At 38.4% G+C, this 20,943-nt stretch overlaps 1 protein-coding gene across 2 annotated transcripts; it reads left to right on the top strand.

Annotated features, from left to right (window-relative positions):
* Positions 1-784: 784 nt before the first annotated feature.
* Positions 785-14,284, top strand: LOC108558424 (ankyrin-3-like). Of its 2 annotated transcripts, XM_017915342.1 has the most exons (17): positions 2,017-2,176; positions 2,245-2,400; positions 2,462-2,788; positions 2,852-3,289; positions 3,348-3,551; positions 3,734-4,477; positions 4,547-4,718; positions 5,053-5,139; positions 5,422-5,692; positions 5,877-6,101; positions 6,157-6,317; positions 6,437-6,648; positions 8,534-8,738; positions 12,338-12,497; positions 12,571-12,736; positions 12,795-13,998; positions 14,068-14,284. In XM_017915342.1, the coding sequence occupies exons 1-17, from the start codon at positions 2,099-2,101 to the stop codon at positions 14,208-14,210; spliced, it is 4,953 nt and encodes a 1,650-aa protein (XP_017770831.1). In that variant the 5' UTR covers positions 2,017-2,098; the 3' UTR covers positions 14,211-14,284. The 2 variants fall into 2 exon arrangements, with proteins under 2 accessions (XP_017770839.1, XP_017770831.1); XM_017915350.1 differs by lacking the exons at positions 5,053-5,139; positions 8,534-8,738; positions 12,338-12,497; ... (1 more) ...; positions 12,795-13,998; positions 14,068-14,284 and adding exons at positions 785-894; positions 5,775-5,792 and having other exon boundaries at positions 1,880-2,176; positions 6,437-7,400.
* The last annotated feature ends 6,659 nt before the right edge of the window (positions 14,285-20,943 follow it).

Raw genomic sequence — 20,943 nt, 5'->3', positions numbered from 1 at the left:
TGGATGATGCGTGCATCATATCTCGTATTATTATACTATTCAACTGAATTCTATTAATAAACAATCTAATATTAGTTACAACCAATAAAATATATTAATAACGAGAAATTTTCTTTTAAATGTAACAAAATAATATATGTTTTCTATTAATAATGTTTTGTCGATACTGTAGCTTCTATTTTTAACATTGTAGTGTGTCGCTAACAAGAACTAGCCTAGTGTGTTTGAGTAGGGAGTGCATGAATACAAACAGTGAAGGTGCGTCCGTAAGGTCGCAGTTAGGGAGAGCGAAAAGTATCATTAGGTTGCACTTGTTCGCTCGTATCCCACCACACTTCTCGCACACATGGGGTGGAACGTTTAATAGGGCATGCGAGAACACTGGGGCACGTGCATCCGCATTATTAAAACCGTGCCCTTCTTTATTACACATCACATCACAATTAAATCCGAACGAACTTTTGAACAAACCAACAATAAGAACGAAAGATATCACTTTTAAATCTATCGTGTAACTGTCATTAATTACAAGCAATTGCTATAGAAACTGAATTATTATGTAATGAATTGTTTCTATGGTTACCACAACTTTAGTTATATCGTAGTAATTACCTTATGGAAATAAAACATGAAACATAATCATTTATACCATGATATTTGATATATTGAATAATTTAAGTTTTAACATGCCAAGGCAATTTCTTTTAGTAGTTATAATCTCTATATTCTTTTAATTGTATTATCAAATTATGAATAAGAATTAATTTTGTCTTTTTTTTTTCTAATTTACAGTCTGATGGCAACACGTCCTTCTTGCGCGCAGCGCGCGCAGGCCATCTCGACAAGGTCCTCGAGCATTTGAAATCCAATATCGACATCAACACCAGCAATACCGTGAGTATGATGAAAGGCACAAGGCGAGAAGATGAAGGAAATAGATGTGAAAGCAATCACGAGGCGTGTGTGTTTAAGAAAACGGTTCTCGTTCTCGCGATAGGAAAAGGCATCTCAACTCCTTGTGTTCCTTCGTCGTCGCATCCATCCAACCTAGTTTTATTTACCCAACTAAGTGCCAATAGCATGCACTATCTCATTAATTACATTACATTAAAAGCATCTGTTAAACTTACCTGTGTGAACATTTACTGTTCACAACCACAAATATATTTATAAATAAAAAAAAAACTTTATGTAATCAATTTTTATAATAATAGAAGTTTTAAGAAAAACAGTTTGCAATTAATCTATTCAAAAGTCTAAGTATGAAATGTTTTAATCACCAAAGTTGAATTGATGTAGTTAAGTATTCGATTGGAAATTTTTGAAATATAATTAATTTTCAAATCCGAATCGATGACTACGGCGACTACCGTTCCTGGAAACCCTTGTAAATGTGTATAAATATATAATCGCATTTGCTGTTTCCGAGTTGGGAAATTATTGAAATTGTAATGGAAATGAATGAATCTAAATAATATTGCCATTTCCAACATAATTTTATGGAATATTCGCTCGAGTATTTAAATCAATTATTTTTCTACTTCTATTAATTTAAGCAGTTTTAAATTGTTGGTTTATAGAAAGTTTTCTGTAAATTTTTATAATTATAGATAAGTAGTGGAAGTAAAGTTAATAGTGGAAGATGAGGATTGGCAGTAGTGAGAACTTTCGCTTTTTCTTACGCGCGAATAGTCCATTTAATATACATTCATATGCACAGACACATGCTAAACATAATATCACGGTTATAAATAAGCTCAACAAAACGAAATCTCGAAAATAGCGTCGAGGAATGATTGCCAAGATGCGAAATCGTTTTTTGCAGATGTGTGTATTAAAACAAAAATGGTACTAATGTCGTATTTCTTCTCCGTTGCAGAATGGCCTTAACGCTTTGCATCTGGCTTCAAAGGATGGCCACGTGGAGGTCGTGGATGAGCTCCTCAAGCGCGGAGCTACAGTGGATGCGGCCACCAAGAAAGGAAACACTGCATTGCACATCGCTTCGTTGGCAGGTCAAGAAGATGTTGTCCAACTGCTGGTAAACCACGGTGCTTCAGTTAACGTGAAGAGCCAGAATGGTTTCACACCGTTGTACATGGCCGCTCAGGAGAACCATGATAACGTTGTGAAATACCTTCTGGCGAATGGAGCCAACCAGAGTCTCGCGACCGAGGTGAGTGTTATAATTGAAAATGAATTAAAAGAAGGAAATTGTATTTTTTCTCTTCTTTTGCGTTTCAGGATGGCTTCACTCCATTGGCTGTGGCCATGCAACAGGGCCACGACAAAGTCGTTACGGTGCTTCTAGAAAACGATACACGCGGGAAAGTTAGACTTCCTGCACTCCACATCGCAGCCAAAAAGGATGACGTTAAAGCGGCTAAATTATTATTAGAAGTATGCAAAAACATTCATACAAATGATGTTTTAAATGCTATTATAATTTTTCTCTTTGCAGAATGATCACAATCCGGATGTTACTTCAAAATCCGGCTTTACACCTCTACACATAGCTTCTCACTATGGAAACGAGCCAATCGCTAATCTGTTGATACAAAAGAAGGCGGATGTTAATTACGCAGCTAAACACAACATCACCCCTCTTCACGTCGCCGCCAAATGGGGTAAAACCAATATGGTTTCGCTGCTTCTTCAGAACGGAGCAAACATCGAGTCTAAAACTAGGGACGGCTTGACACCATTGCATTGTGCCGCAAGGAGTGGCCATGAACAAGTCGTTGACATGCTTTTGGAGCGCGAGGCGCCAATTAGTTGCAAGACCAAAGTATATAATATAATTTCATTTGGATTTTTCATTTTTTTCACATTCAATTTAAAACTCTTTCAGAACGGTCTGGCGCCTCTGCATATGGCAGCACAAGGAGACCACGTTGATGCTGCCAGGATTCTGCTCTACCATCGCGCTCCAGTCGATGAAGTAACAGTTGATTATTTGACCGCCCTCCACGTGGCTGCCCATTGCGGACACGTGCGAGTTGCCAAACTACTCTTGGACAGACAAGCAGATCCGAATGCCCGCGCTTTGAATGGCTTCACACCGCTGCATATCGCCTGCAAGAAGAATAGGATCAAAGTCGTAGAGCTTTTGCTCAAGCATGGAGCAAGTATCAGCGCCACCACCGAAAGCGGTTTGACTCCTCTTCACGTCGCCAGCTTCATGGGTTGCATGAACATCGTGATCTATCTTCTGCAACACGACGCCAATCCAGACGTACCCACTGTTAGAGGAGAGACACCTCTGCATCTCGCAGCAAGGGCTAATCAAGTAAATCATTAGATCATCATCAAAACACGTATCTTCAATTTTATGTATTCATTTGCAGACTGACATTATAAGGATTTTACTACGAAATGGTGCCCAGGTAGATGCCAGGGCCAGGGAGCAGCAGACTCCCCTTCACATCGCTTCCCGTTTGGGAAATGTTGACATCGTTATGTTGCTCCTGCAACACGGTGCTAAAGTTGACACAACTACCAAAGACATGTACACGGCTCTGCACATCGCCGCCAAGGAAGGACACGATGAGGTAAAATATTTGTTAGCTAGAAGAATTATGGATCACATAGACATTATTAATCTGCTGGAACAATACTGGCTCCGCTACTACGAGTATCTGATTTGATTTTAAGTTTGTAATTAGTAGAATAAATAAATTATGAAGTCGTTAGTGTTGCACCCTTTTTCTCATCGCTTATGTATATGTCGCAGGTTGCAGGTGTGCTGATTGAGAACGGCGCCTCTTTGAACGCGACCACCAAGAAGGGTTTCACGCCGTTGCATTTGGCCGCTAAATATGGCAACATCAAAGTGGCCAAACTTTTGCTCCAAAAGGAAGCCCCGGTCGATGCGCAAGGAAAGAACGGCGTAACCCCGTTGCACGTGGCCTCTCATTACGACCACCAGAACGTTGCGTTGTTGCTCTTGGACAAAGGAGCTTCGCCTCACGCGACCGCTAAGAATGGACACACTGCACTTCATATTGCAGCAAAGAAGAATCAAATGGATATAGCCAATACACTTCTCGAATACGGAGCTAAGCCTAACGCGGAGAGCAAGGCTGGATTCACGCCATTACATCTCAGCGCCCAAGAAGGGCACGCTGAGATGTCTTCTCTCTTGATCGAACACGAGGCTGATACCAACCAACAATCCAAGAACGGATTGACACCTCTTCATTTGTGCGCTCAGGAAGATCGCGTTCCTGTCGCCGAAATATTGATCAAAAACAATGCTATCATCGATAAACCGACGAAGGCTGGATACACACCGCTCCATGTCGCCTCTCATTACGGCCAGAACAACATGGTGAGGTACCTACTGTCCCAAAAGGCCGACGTCAAAGCCACAACGGCTATTGGTTACACTCCGCTCCATCAAGCGGCCCAACAAGGACACACCAACATCGTCAACATATTGCTTGAAAATTCAGCAGAACCGAATGCCATAACCCACGTAAGTCCGGACTTAATTAATAAATTGATGTATCATGCATTTATTACCTACGCATCGCATATTTTTCAGAATGGACAAACACCGTTGGACATCGCCCAGAAGCTGGGCTACATCACGGTCATCGAATCTCTCAAAGTAGTCACGGAACCGACATCGACCACAACGACCGACGAGAAGTACAAAGTGGTAGCACCGGAGGCAATGCACGAAACCTTCATGTCCGACTCCGAGGAAGAAGGAGGTGAGTCTCGATTATACGCAATAATCAAATCAAATAAATACAATCTACAGAGAAATCCGAAAACAACCCCAAACCCAAAAAACATTGCACGTTTCCGCTTCTCGCTTATTTCAACAATCATATCTCCTTGGTTTTTACTCCCTTCAAAAAAAAAAACATAAAAAAATCAATCAAACACGAGCTTGTCAATTTCGCGTCAAATTTCGTAACGAAAATTAATAAAAATTAATATTTATGCAAAATTCGATGCATCCTCTCAATTATATGCGATTGCATAAGTTGACGAACAGTGTGTGAATGAGAAATTAATCTGTTGTGATCAATGACGATTCAGGCGAAGAGATTCTGGAAGGATACGGCACTGCACCGCACGAACAACATGTCTATCTACCTTATTTCAGCGGTACTACTTTACTAACTCGTAAGTTCTCCCTGAATCCAACAACAACAACAAAAAAAAAATCATATTTCAAAGAACTGGCTATAATAACACCACTAACAAACACATCATTCATTCAACTTTAGTTTTTTTCGTTTTAGTTTTAAAATATGTATATTTTTGTTTCGTTTTCTCAAACGCGAGCTGACACTGCTGATGATTCTCTCTCTCTCTTTTCTCTTCAAACACACTATATAAACACTAGTTTCCTTCTAAATAGTTTCGATCGAATGTTGTTAGTATATTTCGGTTTTGACGTTGTAGGCGAAGACACCATGCTAGGGGATAACGTATACAGATACCTGACCGCAGACGAGATGAAGTCTCTCGGAGATGACTCCTTACCAATTGACGTAACCAGAGATGAGCGCATCGATTCCAACAAGATGATTACCAGCGCGGACAGTTCCATTCTTCCGCCGCAAGCCATCGAGGACAGCATCAGCCCTCAACATTACCAGAACAACTATTCAGAGTACATCAAGAAGTACACAGCCGATAACGTGGACATCGCGAGGCATCCGATCAACATCGGGTAAGTTTCCAATTAACAAGTTCAATTAGAACATAAGAGTAATCAATTAATACCGCTTTCTAATCTAATTAACGCTGCGCAGAAAGTTGCATTGGAAGAAGTAAGTGCTAGATTCCATCATTATTAGTTGTTTCCATTCTAATTCCATTGTCCATCATCTGATTATTCTCTTGCGGTTTTTCAGTTTCCTGGTGTCTTTCTTGGTCGACGCCCGTGGTGGAGCGATGCGCGGCTGTCGACACTCCGGTGTTAGAGTCATAGTTCCGCCAAGATCAGCTGGAAGTCCTACGAGGATCACGTGCAGATACGTTCGACCACAACGTACTCCGCACCCACCTCCTCTGATGGAAGGCGAAGCTCTGGCGAGTCGAGTCTTGGAATTGGGACCGGTTGGAGCTAAATTCTTAGGGTAATATGAAACTAAAATAATAAAACTCCATCGATGCTCATTCTGTTTGAATCAGGCCCGTAATCATCGAAGTACCGCACTTCGCAGCTCTTAGAGGAAAGGAGCGTGAAATCGTCATTTTGCGTTCCGACAATGGAGAGACCTGGAGGGAGCATACCGTTGATTCATCCGAAGACATCCTCAACGAGGTTTTAACCGAAAGTTTCGAGGCTGAAGGTAATTCAATTAAATTTAGTCCATTTAGTTTTGCAGCAGCTTTAATGTTAGTAAAAGAAAATGTTTGATAACATCAAGTGATACAAAATATTATAATATGTCGTTTGTTATAATTCTAGATATTAGCCAATTGGAGGATGCATCCTCCGGACGTATAACCAGAATCCTGACCAACGACTTCCCGCAGTACTTCGCTGTGGTTTCGAGGATCAGACAAGAGGTGCACGCAATCGGACCCGAAGGTGGGATGGTGTCCAGCACTGTTGTGCCTCAGGTGCAGGCGGTGTTCCCACAAGGAGCCCTCACCAAGAAAATCAAAGTCGGACTGCAGGTAAATTTATTCAAGCCCCGCAAAGGTGTGCCGTTCGAATGTTTGCGAAAGATCTCCGTCAATCACATACCGAAAAAGAAACGCTGGTCATTGGTATGGTGAATCACGAAATAGCAAATCACCAAGAAAAAAGATAACTTATATTTTTGTAGCATCGCCTTCATGAAATTGTAATTGTACGGGCGATGTTGCGCTCTCGAGCATGGGTTATAATATAAGAACTGTTTATTTAGTGAAACGGAAAAATTCACCATCCAGTAAAAAACTTTACCATAACATTTGGACGATGGTGAATATTTCCGGTTTGATTTAAGAACGGTATATAAATACTTGGTTGTGAGTAATTGAAAATATCATATTATTAGTAATGTTGCGAGAAGTTGCTCAACGCTGAAAAATTGTAAAGAGAATGGCCTTAATAATTCGTGTCAGGCTTACAAATTATTTTCATAAAAACAAAATTATTATATAAACAGATTCAATCTAAATAATATTATCAAATGTATGTGTTCATCTACACAATAATTCCGGATTAGTATAAGTAAATATTACGTATATATGTGAGAAGCAAGATGTAGCTTGTGTCTCTTATATTATAACCGAAGGCCAAATTTACTGGAAAACCATGTATTTCTGTCGCTTTGCGAAAGTACAAATACCGCTGTAGCTATCAAGTGTTTATCGAAAAGAAGTTCTTCTGTTCACTCAAATCATTGATATCATCATGTAGCTTTTAACAAACAGCAATACAACAACAACAAAAAAAAACGTTAATGGACAATAAGTCAAGTATATTCACGATTAAGCTCCCTTTGTGCCTGTGCAAAGGGGGATTTTAGTTACGTCACCAAACGATCTAGAAGATCTTTTTATTGTTTCTCTTTTGTGTACCTTCACTAGTTCTACAATGCACACCTAATTGTTTGACTTTTACACGTCACGTTTCTTCATCTGAAAATCGTGCGAAAATCTTGTAGTACTCATTGCAAAGTGGAAAAAAAACAATAATTAAATGGGTAAACTCGGCACAACGATTTGAGTATAGTTTTGCCGTTGTTCACTCCTGCATCATCAGACGTGTTGTAACTTGTTCGACTCTATTTTTGTCTATTATTTGTTTTCTTTTTCTCTGGTTTCATTTGAGTGCCCAATAAAAATTTAGTTAAACTGAAACCCGGATGGAAACTGGCCGCTTCGTTATTTAATCTCTCTCTCTCTCTCTTTCTCTCTGTCACAAAAGAAATGTCATTTATACCAAAGCATGGTTCGCGCAACACTTGACACAGAGCTGTTTAACTATCTCCATTATTGGGCGCTCAGCTCAACCCCCCAAATATGCTATAGAGCCAAGAGTCAATGAAAAGTTTTATGCGACCGATCGGAGGATTCGGGAAAACTCTGGAGCAAACAAATCGGACTTTAAATGTGCTTCTTTCTCTCGCTTCACTTACCTATCTCTCATTGTTCTTGTTTTGCTTCTTATATTCTTGTTTTGTCTGTCATAATTTTGCACTTGCAGCCTGTTTATGTTTGGTCGCTGCCGAACCTTGCTTTGTGTTTATTTTTTCTTATCCCCTTCATCCTCGATCCTTTCTAATTAACTAAGAAAAAAAAAACTAACTTAATACCAATTATAAAGAAAACGCTAAATTAACATGTCGCAAGGTAAGTGTGTTAACATTTCGCTTAAACTTTTCATTTTCTTCTCGCTTGTGCATCCATCTCTTGTGCTTAGTTCTTAGTGTCCTTGATACAACTTGTATTTCGCTTTAGTGTCCACTTTTGCAACCATTAATTATCCTTGCATTGTCCTGTGTATAGTTTATACTACGGCTGTTGGATGAATTTGAAGGATTTTCTTCATTTCGTAATTCTTTTGGTTTAGGCCCAACCTATTGATCCTGAACTGACCGCAAAGTTGCTAGGCCACGGAGTAGCTGTATCTCCGGTGGTGACAGTGGAGCCGAGGAGGAGGAAGTTCCACAAGGCAATCACCCTGAGCATGCCCGCGCCTAGGGCACATTCGCAGGGCATGATCAACCAATATTCAGGCTCGACCCCGACACTTCGACTTCTCTGCTCAATAACTGGTAAGTTTAGTGTCGACAAAAATTATCAACACCCTCACACGGGTATCTCAACTACATCTCTTTTTTTTTTGTTTGTTTCATTCGTTTGTTATTATTATTATTATCGTTTAAGTTTTGTTCGTTCCGAATCAAAGAAATAACTGAAATGTTGTCGATGTACTTCCATGTTGTTTGTTTGTTGTTTATTATTTTTTTTTATATTTATATATATATATTTCGTATTATACTAAACTTTATGTTTCACGGTTTGTGTCCTTTCTGTGAGCACACAAATCTCTCGAAATGCCTTTCTCTTTGTGTGTGCGCCATTCTTTGTATTTATATTTTTTTTTCGTTTTCTTTATTATTCTTTGATTCTTGAAACACACTTGGTTTCGATCAATTCAGGAGCTGCTACCGTGTGCAGACTTCACTCAGAAACAAAACTTTTACATTTATATTTTCGTCGTTGTAATTTTTTTTTTCTTCATACTTTTTTTTCTTTTGATTATTTTCAAATGGTTTGATGTTGTTTGTGCCTCTGTAAGTTGTTTCATTATCATTATTATTTGGTTTTTGATTTTTGTCTGTTGAGGGGTTGGCAAGCTTAAATTTTTGCGGTAGAAATTAGTTGGTCATTAGTTTCCTGTAGCGTAATCATACTATTTATATATATATATATGGAACATGTGTTTATTTACTTTCTTAAATATTATATATAAATACATTTTAGCCGTAACTATTTATTATTAGGGTAGGTATGACCTGTAAAAAAAAACGAGAGATTTTTTTTTTTACTTTATTTTCATTTTTTCGTATCTTTATTACTATTTACTACTACCTTTTCGTTTCACTTTTCTCTCGAGGGCGGAAGGTTTATATCCATACATTTACGCTTCACCAAAAATTACGACTATACTTATTAACCATCGATCTTGATTAGGTTGAAAAGCATCCTTTTCTTTTTAGTATCTAACGATAGTTGACATTTACGTTTAGATTTTGAGACCTTGAGTAGCACTTAGATGACTGAAATATTTAATAATATTGATAAAACTTGAGTAGATGTGATTTAAAGTAGGACAGGTTAGGTAAAATATACTACAGTCGAAGATTCAGATATATATATATATTAATATAGCACATATTTCGTTATTGTTGCATGGGTACTTTTTTCTCTATAGAGGCATCCCATGACACCATTAAATCTGCAGAATAAAGCATTTTTTTGTTTGGTAATCAATTTACGTGAATTGCGCGATTTATCTATTGTTGCGGCGATTGATCATTATTGTATTCTATTAAATGCAGCATCTATTATCGAAAGGACGAATAACGCAGATAACAACGGTAATTGTCTTACTCTTATATATTATATATAAACCGCTTTCGTAGACCAATTTGTGTTAGGAGACGATTGGGTCATCACTGGTGGCGTCCGCCGCACTCTGCGTTGCGTAAACGAAGACTTACAAGACTATGCGTCAAACTTTGTGCTTCGAAGCAGCTTAATAATGATTATAACATACTTATTATTGGCAGTCGATTTCGGAGAGGAGACATTGTTGTAACTTGGGTGGGAACAAATGAGCTTCTTAGTAAATTAGGCTTAACGCTTTAAATTCAACTGATTGCAAGAGCAATTTCATGAAATACTTTATATTGTGAAGTCGTTAGGTGTGTTATTTCCGTGAAGAAAGCTTTACTTTTTACTGAAAAAATAGCTTTAAACGATGAACTCTTCGGCGATTGTTTGATGTGCTTCCTGTACAAAGCGGAAACAGACCACCGTCTCTTTCAGTTTGGGCAAAATTTTTGGTGAAGTGTTAATCTATAATAATGCCTTCCCGTTATGCGAAACTACTACTACTTGCTCAGAAAAAAAAAAATATAAACATATCAGAACGGAACGACGAAAACAAAAGAAAAGTTTGCCAGCCGCCTGCTTTAGTTTTGGGGGTATAGCAAAAAAAAAAGATTTTGGATGTTACGATATCATGACGTCAATCGTTTATTGTTTGTTGCCGCTTCCGATGGTTTTCAATGTGTGTCTCTTGGCGCGATCTTTCTGACATCGTAATGATTGCGATTATTATGATGATGATGATGTTATTATGTTGTTATGATTTTATTTTTGTTGTGGATGTAGTAAAGATTTTGATGCAATGTTGAATTTGAAAGAGAAATAGAAGGTGAACTAATGCGCTCCTTAATGACTTTTTTCACGCGCGATCCAGGGGTGTTTCGGAAAAGATCGCTCAAAGGTAACTAACTCATATTGTGGGCTGCCCCCTATATTATATTAGAATGTATATCTATCTATACTATATTTATTATTATTATTATTTTCTGACAAAAAAAAATATTTATTTTATTTTTATATATACTTATACATACTTCTTTATATTATCTATCTCTATTTCTCTTATATATACTTTAACATTTTTTTTTTTGATTTACATAAGAAAAAAGAAACAGTTTAATTTGTATTTTGTTGATTACCTCACGCATTCCGCGAACCAGGAATGCTTTTCCAAAAAAAAAAATGATTTTGTTTCATTTATATTTTGGTTAACTTGATAAAAGCAACACGTAAATTTTGAGCTACTCTTCAGTTACGTTTTTATTTCTTCTCTCTTTCTCTCCAACTCTATTTTCTTTCTTCTTATTTACCTTTCTCACTTAGGTACTGATTCTTTTCTTATTTCGTTTATTAGTTTCGTTATTTTTTTGGTTACCTACGCCTTCCTTAGATTCAAAAAAAAAAAAAAATATATATATAATCAAGTTCTTTCCGATTCGGAAACGATACGAAAGTTACAAACAATCACGAAACACAGATTGCAAACAAGTCACCTCTTTTTTTTTTTTTGTCTTATTATATTAGTATTTTGCTGCATATTGGTTTATTTGTTTGTCCTTTTGATCGATTATTGATTAATTTTTCAACAAAAAAAAAAAACAATGTATTTATTTAATTATATTAACACACACACAGAAACCAAAACAAAAACTAATTTTTGATCGTACTTGATCGATCGGGTTTTGTTTTTTTTTCTTCCGTTGAGTCGAAAGTTAGTTGCCCCGCGACTGGTCTTTTCTGAAACCAATCGATTCTAATTGATTCACTGCGAAAGTAAAAGATATGTACAGAGAAAAAAAAAATCTATGAATAACAGAAAGATGCTTCCGCTTTTGCTGCTTTGCCGATGACACACCGCCTCTGCTTGTGACGACACCAAAAATGAAAAAAAAAAAAAAAGCAAGACTTCTGCCTGATGATTGTTGTTGTTGTTGATGTTGTTATTATTGTTGTTGATGTTGTTGTTGTTCTTGATGTTTCTTATTTCTCGTTGTTTTTATTATTTTCTCTCTCTCTCTTTCTCTATATCTGTTTATTTATCGAACAACATACGGAAGCTTTAGCTTTTTTTTTTTTTAAATTAATTAAAATTAACAAGAAAAGAATTCGTGTTGATTTAGTTGTTCCACATCTTCCATACCCAATATGAATGATTAAAATAATACATTATGCATGTTTTTGAATGTTAAGAGTAAGTAAGATCGCGGTTGATTCGGTCGAGTGGTCAGTGCATTAGTGCAATGTTTCTTTGATTAAGGTGGAACGACCCGTGCCCAATGGGAGGATGTGACGGGTTCGACGCCTCTGACCTTCGTCAACGATTGCGTGTCTTTCACGACGACGGTTTCCGCCAGATTCTGGTTGATGGATTGTCGAAATGTCACTGATGCGACGAAAATGGCCACCGAACTGTACAGGTATAGTACAATTTGAAATAATAATCATAATAAGAAAAAAAAATAGTTATTACATAAATATTCGATGATTCAGGGAAGCCATCCATGTTCCATTCATGGCCAAATTCGTCGTGTTCGCCAAACGCATCGATCCGCTGGAGGCTCGCCTTCGCGTGTTCTGCATGACCGATGATAAAGAAGATAAAACTCTGGAGCAACAAGAACACTTCACTGAAGTTGCGAAGAGTAGAGACGTAGAGGTAACATTGTTTATCTATAAACGTATGTACGAATTTTATATCTGTTTTTGCTTGGCAGGTTTTGGAAGGTAAACCTCAATATATTGAGTTTGCTGGAAACTTGGTACCCATAACCAAGAGCGGGGAGCAACTGCAGTTCGCCTTCAGGGCGTTTAGGGAAAACAGGCTTCCGTTCTCGGTGAAGGTGAAAGACCAACACGCCGAAGCGATCGGAAGGAGTCTGTTCATGAGGGAGCCTAAGGTAGCTAAAGGGGAGCCTCCACAGCAACCCATTTGCATCCTGAACATAGTGCTTCCTGAGGACATCGTGGCAGACACCATTTCCTTGACAGACAGCGAGCACATCAAACGATTGGAGTTCCTCAAAGAGAGCTACGACTATTACAGACCGGATCCCAGATTGGCTGATATGAGCAACCTCTTGGGCGATGATTGGGTACCTCTGGCCACCCAATTAGGTCTGACCTCATCCGAAATAAACGTAATCAAATCAGAATATCCAGACAGCGTTGCTAAACAAGCGCAATCCATGCTCAGGATGTGGATAGCCCAATCGAGCAACAGATCTCAAGGTAGCGTCCTCGAGAACGCCCTGAAGAGAATAGGCAGAGAGGATATCATACCGCAATGCTTGAACGACGATCAGGAAATTATCAAGAAGGAGGAAACTGTGAAATACCGAATCAAGAAGGAAATCAGTATCAGTTTGGACGACAAGGATATAATGAAGGATTCCGAAAGCGTCGAGTCCTTGATCCAAGTCGACCGCAAAGAGGACAAGAACAAGAAACGCGGCAGCTACGATAAATACTCTGCCGAAGAGAAGGTGGTGGAAGAGCCGTCCGACGAAGAAGACTTTAACAGAACCGTGACCGAGAGACGCGAGATGATCGAGAAACGTCTCTCCGTCGAACGCACCATTCCAGCCTCGACCCAAAGGGCGGAGATTGTCCAGGAGATCACGTCTATTAAGAGACAGAGCTTGGTCGAGGACAAGATCGCCGAGGTCGAGCTGAAGAAGATTCCAGGTGGAGATATCATCGCCGAGGAAGATAAAGTGGATATCACCACTGATATTACTACTACCACAGTCGAGAAATTGACACAACCAATTGTGAAAACGACAGTGATCACAGTCGACACTGAAACACGCACAACCCAAGAAGCGGAAGCAACGCACAAACAGGAAACAGACCTTTTGGAAGGAGTGGCGCAGCGCCTGGAAACTAAGCGGGTTATTCCCAAGATTTCGGCAACTGAAGGTAATTTATTTCATTTGCAATATTTGCTGGTCCTGAATATCAGAGTTTGCAATTTCATTGCTATTCCAGATCCAAATTCACCGAAGTTTTCCAAGACGCCGCCTCCGAGTCCGGCCGATTTTATTCTACGTGAGCAAGCAGCCTCCATACAAGGTAAGACTTTTGTTTCCATTCTCGGCTTAGTAGACATAAGTTTGAAACATATTTGCTGAAGCCCTTGGGATCATCCGTGGATCCAAGATAATCGCTGAAGTTGGGCTGAATATGTTTCGAACTGAATGTGGCATATCAATCGACATTTTATGAACGCGAGACGTGCACTTATTATTACATTATGATCGGTCTAAAAACGCAACATCTAAATTGAATTATAAACCGAGAAATGTGGTCGTCGCCGTCGTCGTAAGGTTTCCACTAAGCCTATTAAGTTACAAGTCACGGGTGGACGTATCGGTGTCGTGTTTGTTGTGTGTTTAGTCTTCGCGAAATCGCTATCGCGGAAAGTTGTTCGTTTCCAAAATTCCTTCATCCGAAGAGCTGTAATCATACCAGGTGAGTCTGCAAAGAATAGATCAGTGTATACGGAAACCATGTACGCCGCCACCCGAAATCCGTTTATAAAATACGAATTGATATGCCACGTTTAAAATGGGGTTTGCAACGGTAACAAGAATACTTAGAATAGCAAATTATTTGATTATATTATATTTTTGTTGAAAAAAAAACGCGAAATGTTGTTTACCACTATATCGTCGTCATCCAATTAGTTCTCCCCCCCCCGATAGTCCTTCACAACACAGTAATCCTACTACTTTGCTATAATACTACTGACTGATATATCCGAAAACGTTCGAAACGTAATTGGATTTTCGAAAAATTTCATTTCGACGACAAAATTCTCTTAGCTTTGTTTTATTTCAATCCGAAATTACGTAATACCACATTATATACTGAATTTACAAATTTGTGTTTGTTTTTTTTTTAATTTCTATTGATGTTCTCAACCGTTTTATTTGTTACTGTCGTTTCGTTATACTTTTTTTTTTTTTTTTTTCAAATACTCAAACACTTATAAGTCGATGTGTATTTATTTATTTGTTTGTTTCTTATGTTTTATATTAAAAACGCTTTATTTTTTGATGCAATACGCTTTTGCAGAAACGATAACTTTCGATTACGGACATAAAAAATAATACTACTTACACCTGCATTTCGTTTATTTAACCGAACTCTCTTGACGCGTATTAACAATGGATGTATGGAAACAGGAAAATGTGAGAAACAGAAAATAAATCATGTTTTGTCTGTCATGTCTGGACGAATCGTCATCTTCTACTTCGAGTCTTCCGCTACTCCACTACTCTTCTCTAGACAGCTACACAGCAGGCTTTTGTGAATCGCAGTTTGTTCTTCGTTTCCATAGAATGCTTCTAGTTTCTATTGTTTGTTTCATATATTTGTTTTTTCTTTTCTTTCTTTCTTTCATTTTATTTACAATTAACCAACACCAAACGCTTCTGTCTCTAACACACTGTTATTTACTTGTATAATATACACTTGCTTTCTCAACTTACCGAACTGCCGGAACGTGGTTGATGTGCATGGCTTCTTTATGTTGATATTTGCAGCTTACAAAAATGGCCAGTTACAATTAACACTCAACCAACCCCAAAAATCGATGTCTGTGTTTGTGAACTGCGTATGTGTTTTTTTTCTCTCTCTCATTGTGTATGTCGAATCAAAGAAAACATTTGTTCGTTTTTCGTTGATTCTCATCTACCATTATTTTCATTCACATAAAACACACAAATACACACACACATACTGTAAATTATTTTAACACACACACACACATATTCTATTTATCTGTAAAATACAAATTTTTCGAATGACCCAAATTTAAATGTAATATTAATTTATTAATTTCCCGATTTGATAATCCTATTGAGAAAAAAAAAGAAATAAATATCCAGCCAGTAAAAGACGAAAACTAACTAATCATAGCTTCATTCTTATTATTTATTTGTACTAATTTTAAGTATTTACCACGTATCATCATTCAAAAGCTTGATGGACCGAATTGCAAACTCCATTTCAAGTATATAAGTTTACGAAACGACATATACCTACTTATTTTTGTTCGAATATGTATTTTTGTTTTTGTTGTGCATGAAGAAACTTACCCACGCGTCGACCCGAAGCGAGATCTTGTCGAGCTGAAGGTTGGGACGTGGTGGGTAAGGGTTTTCAGGGGACAAATCCTGGCCTCGGGCTACACGTAGCTAAGGTCTACGCAAAGGTCAGTTTTTATTTTCGTTTTTTTTTTTGTTGTTGTTGGTTTGTTTCATTTTTGGAATTGTTCAAACGGAAGCAGGGGACAAAAGTTGTGTTTGTCAACTATGCCGCTATAGTTATATAAATATATTTGGCTTACTTTGGTTTTGCCTGGTATATTATATTTGTTTGCTGTTTTATTTGTTTGTTTATGGTTTTATTTTATATAGTCGACTTCCAAGCAATGCTTAAACTATGATATCCAAGAGAAACTGAACATTTTTTTTGTTTGTTTACAAAACAATAGATTGGACCGCTTTATCAAAATAATTTTATCAAAAGATATTGAGCTGAATGCCTAGTTGGCTTTATAAATATGGCTGTGGACTTCCCGTCGTTCCATTCTCTCAGTCCTGAACACAGATATTCTCCATCCTCATTCAGCAACAATTCATACAAAACACAAACATGTCATCTGAGAGAAAGAGAGCGAAAGAGTAAGAGAGATCGAATTATCGAACTCTCATGATTTATTTTCTGGTACAAATACTATCAATTGTTTAGAGGAACCGATCGAAAAATACACTAGAACACCGTTATCGTTATGATTTCAGTTTACTTTCATTCAATTTAATTTCTCTTTTATTTACACTATTTCTATTTATTCCTAAGTCTACCTTTGTATTTATCCTTCCGTCAACAGCCAGTGCGTCACCTCAGGATGACGATGACTCATTAGATACCGATGGTTTTCGCGAAGACACTTATCTCCTGGAAACGCCAACGCCAGGGGAGGACATTAATGCTCTTCACGTGGAGTCTTCCTATTTGGGCGGTTACCAAAGGGATCGATCCACCTTGGACGAAATAACGTCTCAAGATATAACTGCTTGCGATGACATTCAACAGTATTACAAGGATCAGGCTAAACTGTTTGTTGGCCAACGTAAACGATTGGCGTCTACGGAAGATCTGGACACTGAGGTGAGGACACCTGAGCAGGCCGCGAAGCCCACTGAAGACCCAGAGTACACGGGTGTTGTTCGTGTCGGTCCACATGAGTACAAGGTTATTGATTATGACCCAATACGACCAGGCGAGTTGAAGATCAAATCGTTCACCTCTCCGGAAGAGAAAGGTGCAAAGGATTCAAAGAAACCCGAAGATTGGGAACGCAAGGAAGCCAGAACCGTCGAGCGGCTCCACGGTGGTGCTGGAAAGGATCCCAAAAAGACCACCACCAAGCAGGAAATTAAAATTAAAACGCCAGAGCATAAAACGAATATAACGGTCACAGATGGTACCGGAGACATAGTTATTGAGAAGACGAGCATTGCCGAAACTACAACTGGTTTCGTCCATGAAAAGAGGATAACTTTCGCCGAAACGGAAACCAATACCGAAAGTCAAACTGCAACGCCGAGGAATCTTAGTTTTACAACGCGCGGAACTTCGCCATTGGACAGAAGCCATATCCTTTCCCCGTTAACGTCCAAACCTAATCCTACCTTAGAACTAATCATAGGTCGCAAAGAAATACGCACACACGATACATCTGCAACTGCCGAAAGCCGGTTAACCTTATACGGAACTAAAGACGTTGAAATATCTATTCACTCTAAATCTCATATTTCAGTAACGACAACGCGTAAAGACACAAGCGGGACGGAAACCTCGCAGCGCGTAGACGTCGGTATGACAGCTAGTGCAGAGACTAGCGAGAGCCGTTCTTCCGAGGAAGCAATTAAGACGGACACTTTCATTATGCATCCTAGTAACACTGTCACCGAGACAACACTTACTGAGACCACTCAGCGTAAACGCGACGAAACCGTTAATTTTAGTGGCACCAAAAAGATCTACCACTACGATTCAGAAATTACAGATACACACCTGGATTCACCCTACACCGAAGAGAGTGTGTCCCATCATATCACAGACACCGGTATATCCTTGACTAGAGGTTTAACGGACACAATGACCAGCTTTGTCCAACAACCTTCAGGTGGTTTACCTGGTGCTCAAACAACAGGATTTGCGTCCGACATAGCCGATGATCATGAGGAGTACGAATTAACTGATGCCGGTCTAAGTCCGATACAGGCTGATGAAATGGCACCGATTGGTGCATTCCCCGAAGACGAGACCCAATACATAGATATGGGCACTAGTCCAATTGACTTCGCTACACACATAGACACCTCGGAAGCAGGTACCTTAACAGATCAGATAGATACTAAGGATGCCTCCAACAGTCCAATCAAACCAGACGACAGCCTTATATTATCCACCACGGATCAACTAAAATCCGATGAGATTTTATCATCCAGACGTGGATCCGGTGACGTTAAGGCTAAGATCAAAATGCTGGAGGAACATGTTACCAAATCGCCTTCTCATATTGATTATTTGCGCAAGAAGCAACGCGAAATTGTCGACTCAGAGGATGAACTTTCTAGCTTGAAAGAGGAAGAAGAATGCATCCTAAAGGGATCAACCGAGACTCTAGCACAAATCGACGATGACAATTACGACAAAGTTGAGAGCGTATCATATTCAGCCAAGGATAACGAGTTCGATTTAGAAGACTCTACTATTTCGGAATCGAAATCGTACAACGTAAAGTTCTCTACGCCGTCCCATAAAGTCGGTCCGAAAATAGCCGAATTGCAGAAAATATTTTCAAAATCCATTGACGATGTCAGCGAAATTAGTGAGAGTAAATCATTATCTTTGAAGAAAGAAAAAGTTCAACTCATGGACGAGGCTGTAGTTGTTGCAATTCAGACTAAAGCACCCGCAGAGATTGTGCAGCCCGAAGATCCTGAGATAATTAAGAGCGTAAGGGAAACGAAGTCAATGTTCGAGGAACTAATAATGAAATCCACAGAAACCACTCCCGTTAAAAAACAGAAATACAAGGATTCCGATGAGGAAGTGCACGCTGAATTGATAACTACATCCAGTTATGATGCAGAAGCTATTCCACCAAGGGATCACAAGCACAAAAAACGTCCGATATCAGACGAAATAACTCCTGAAATAATTGCAGCACTAGAAGGTCAGATAGAGTCAGATAGTATAATTAAAACTATTAAATCTGATAAACGTGATACTGGAGATAAAACTAAGAAACATTTAAAATCACCGTGCACTGAACCTTGCAAAGAAGAAATATGTTGTAAAACTGTAATTCAGCGCGAAATTCCACCACCTGGACCACCGCTGGAAATGTTTAAGGTTGTTCAGGCTGATTTACACAGAGGTATACCAATAGCAGATATAGAGTGTATTGAACCGGTATGTCACAGGTTGAAAATATCGCCATTATCGCGGCGAGGCAGTTCAGAAAATTTAACAACTGACATTATTGATATGAAACCAACGATGATGAAAACTGAAGATATTATTAAATCGAAAACGTTAGAATTATTATTGCATGAAAAGCTTGCATCTTACGAAAAACCAATAGACGATGATTTACAAAGAACAAAAATTGAACCTGTTGTGTCGATCGATGATAAAACTGTGCAGATGGACGTAGAAGTTTCACCTGCAGCTGAAGATTCAGGATCTACAGATGAACCAACATTGATTCACATTGTCCACAAAGATAAACATATACCAGTTACAGCAGATGCAAAACATGAAGATGAATCTAAACGAAAAGTAATTATTTCTAAAACTGAAAAGTACGATCAAAGAAATCAAGAATCTAGTGACATAACATTGACATTAATTTCTGAAAGAACGTTATATATAGATGAAGAAGAACATGAAACGACAAAACAATCATATATTAGTACGCATCATATAAAAGAAGAAATAGATACAGAAATGAAAGCAAAAAAAGTTTCAGATCTTATACATAAATTTGACACTACTATTTCAACAAAAATTGTACAACCATCCCAAGAAGAGGGAGAAATTAAATGCATCGATGAAGAATATAGAATTTATGATGTAAAAGAATTAACTGATAAGAAGCTCAAAGAAAGTTCCGTAAAAATCACGGATAGAGATTTAGAACAAGTTTATTCGAAAAAAACTCAGACATCATTACAGAAAGATAAAATCCAAATTGAAAAAGATTACGCAGAAGAAGTAACTGTAATTGATGAACACAAACCAGATTCAGAAATTAAGTCAATCAAAGTATCAGACTTAATACAAAAATTCGATTACACGTCACCAATTGAAGAAACTAAACCTACTGAAACAATTCGATCTAAACGTCAAGCAGTATTCACAGAAACTGACTTAGATACGGATTTGCATACCAAAACATTAAAACCATCGATTATTGAAAAAGTAGATGCTCTAGAATCCATGAAATATGAAAACATTAAAGGACAGTCACACGTTGAAAAGTTCCCAGATATTATTCCTGAAGTTACTACAGAATTGCCTAAAGAGAAGTCACCGGTCGTTAGCGTTAAGGACGCAAAGTCCCCAGTCGTTGAAAAAGCTATTACTCCTGAATTAATTAAACCCGAAGAATTACCAATTTCTAAAGTCACTCCTGAATTGCCTAAAGACAAGTCACCGGTCGTTAGCGTTAAGGACGAAAAGTCCCCAGTCGTTGAAAAAGCTATAACTCCTGAAATTATTAAACCGAAGAATTACCAATTTCTGAAGTCACTCCTGAATTGCCTAAAGACAAGTCACCGG

Source organism: Nicrophorus vespilloides, unplaced genomic scaffold (genome assembly GCF_001412225.1).
Source record: "Nicrophorus vespilloides isolate i.1.1-1 unplaced genomic scaffold, Nicve_v1.0, whole genome shotgun sequence".
Lineage (NCBI taxonomy): Eukaryota > Metazoa > Arthropoda > Insecta > Coleoptera > Silphidae > Nicrophorus > Nicrophorus vespilloides.
Note: the sequence above shows the minus strand (reverse complement) of the source record. Positions and strands in the feature narration are given on the sequence as shown.

Excerpts from the sequence above, each read along its gene's own strand:
- LOC108558424 (XM_017915342.1), top strand. The coding sequence starts at position 2,099 with ATGGCCGCTCAGGAGAACCATGATAACGTTGTGAAATACCTTCTGGCG. Across the intron at positions 5,693-5,876 it reads AGGCATCCGATCAACATCGG|TTTCCTGGTGTCTTTCTTGG; the intron begins GTAAGTTTCCAA and ends GCGGTTTTTCAG. Across the intron at positions 13,999-14,067 it reads CAAGATTTCGGCAACTGAAG|ATCCAAATTCACCGAAGTTT; the intron begins GTAATTTATTTC and ends TTGCTATTCCAG.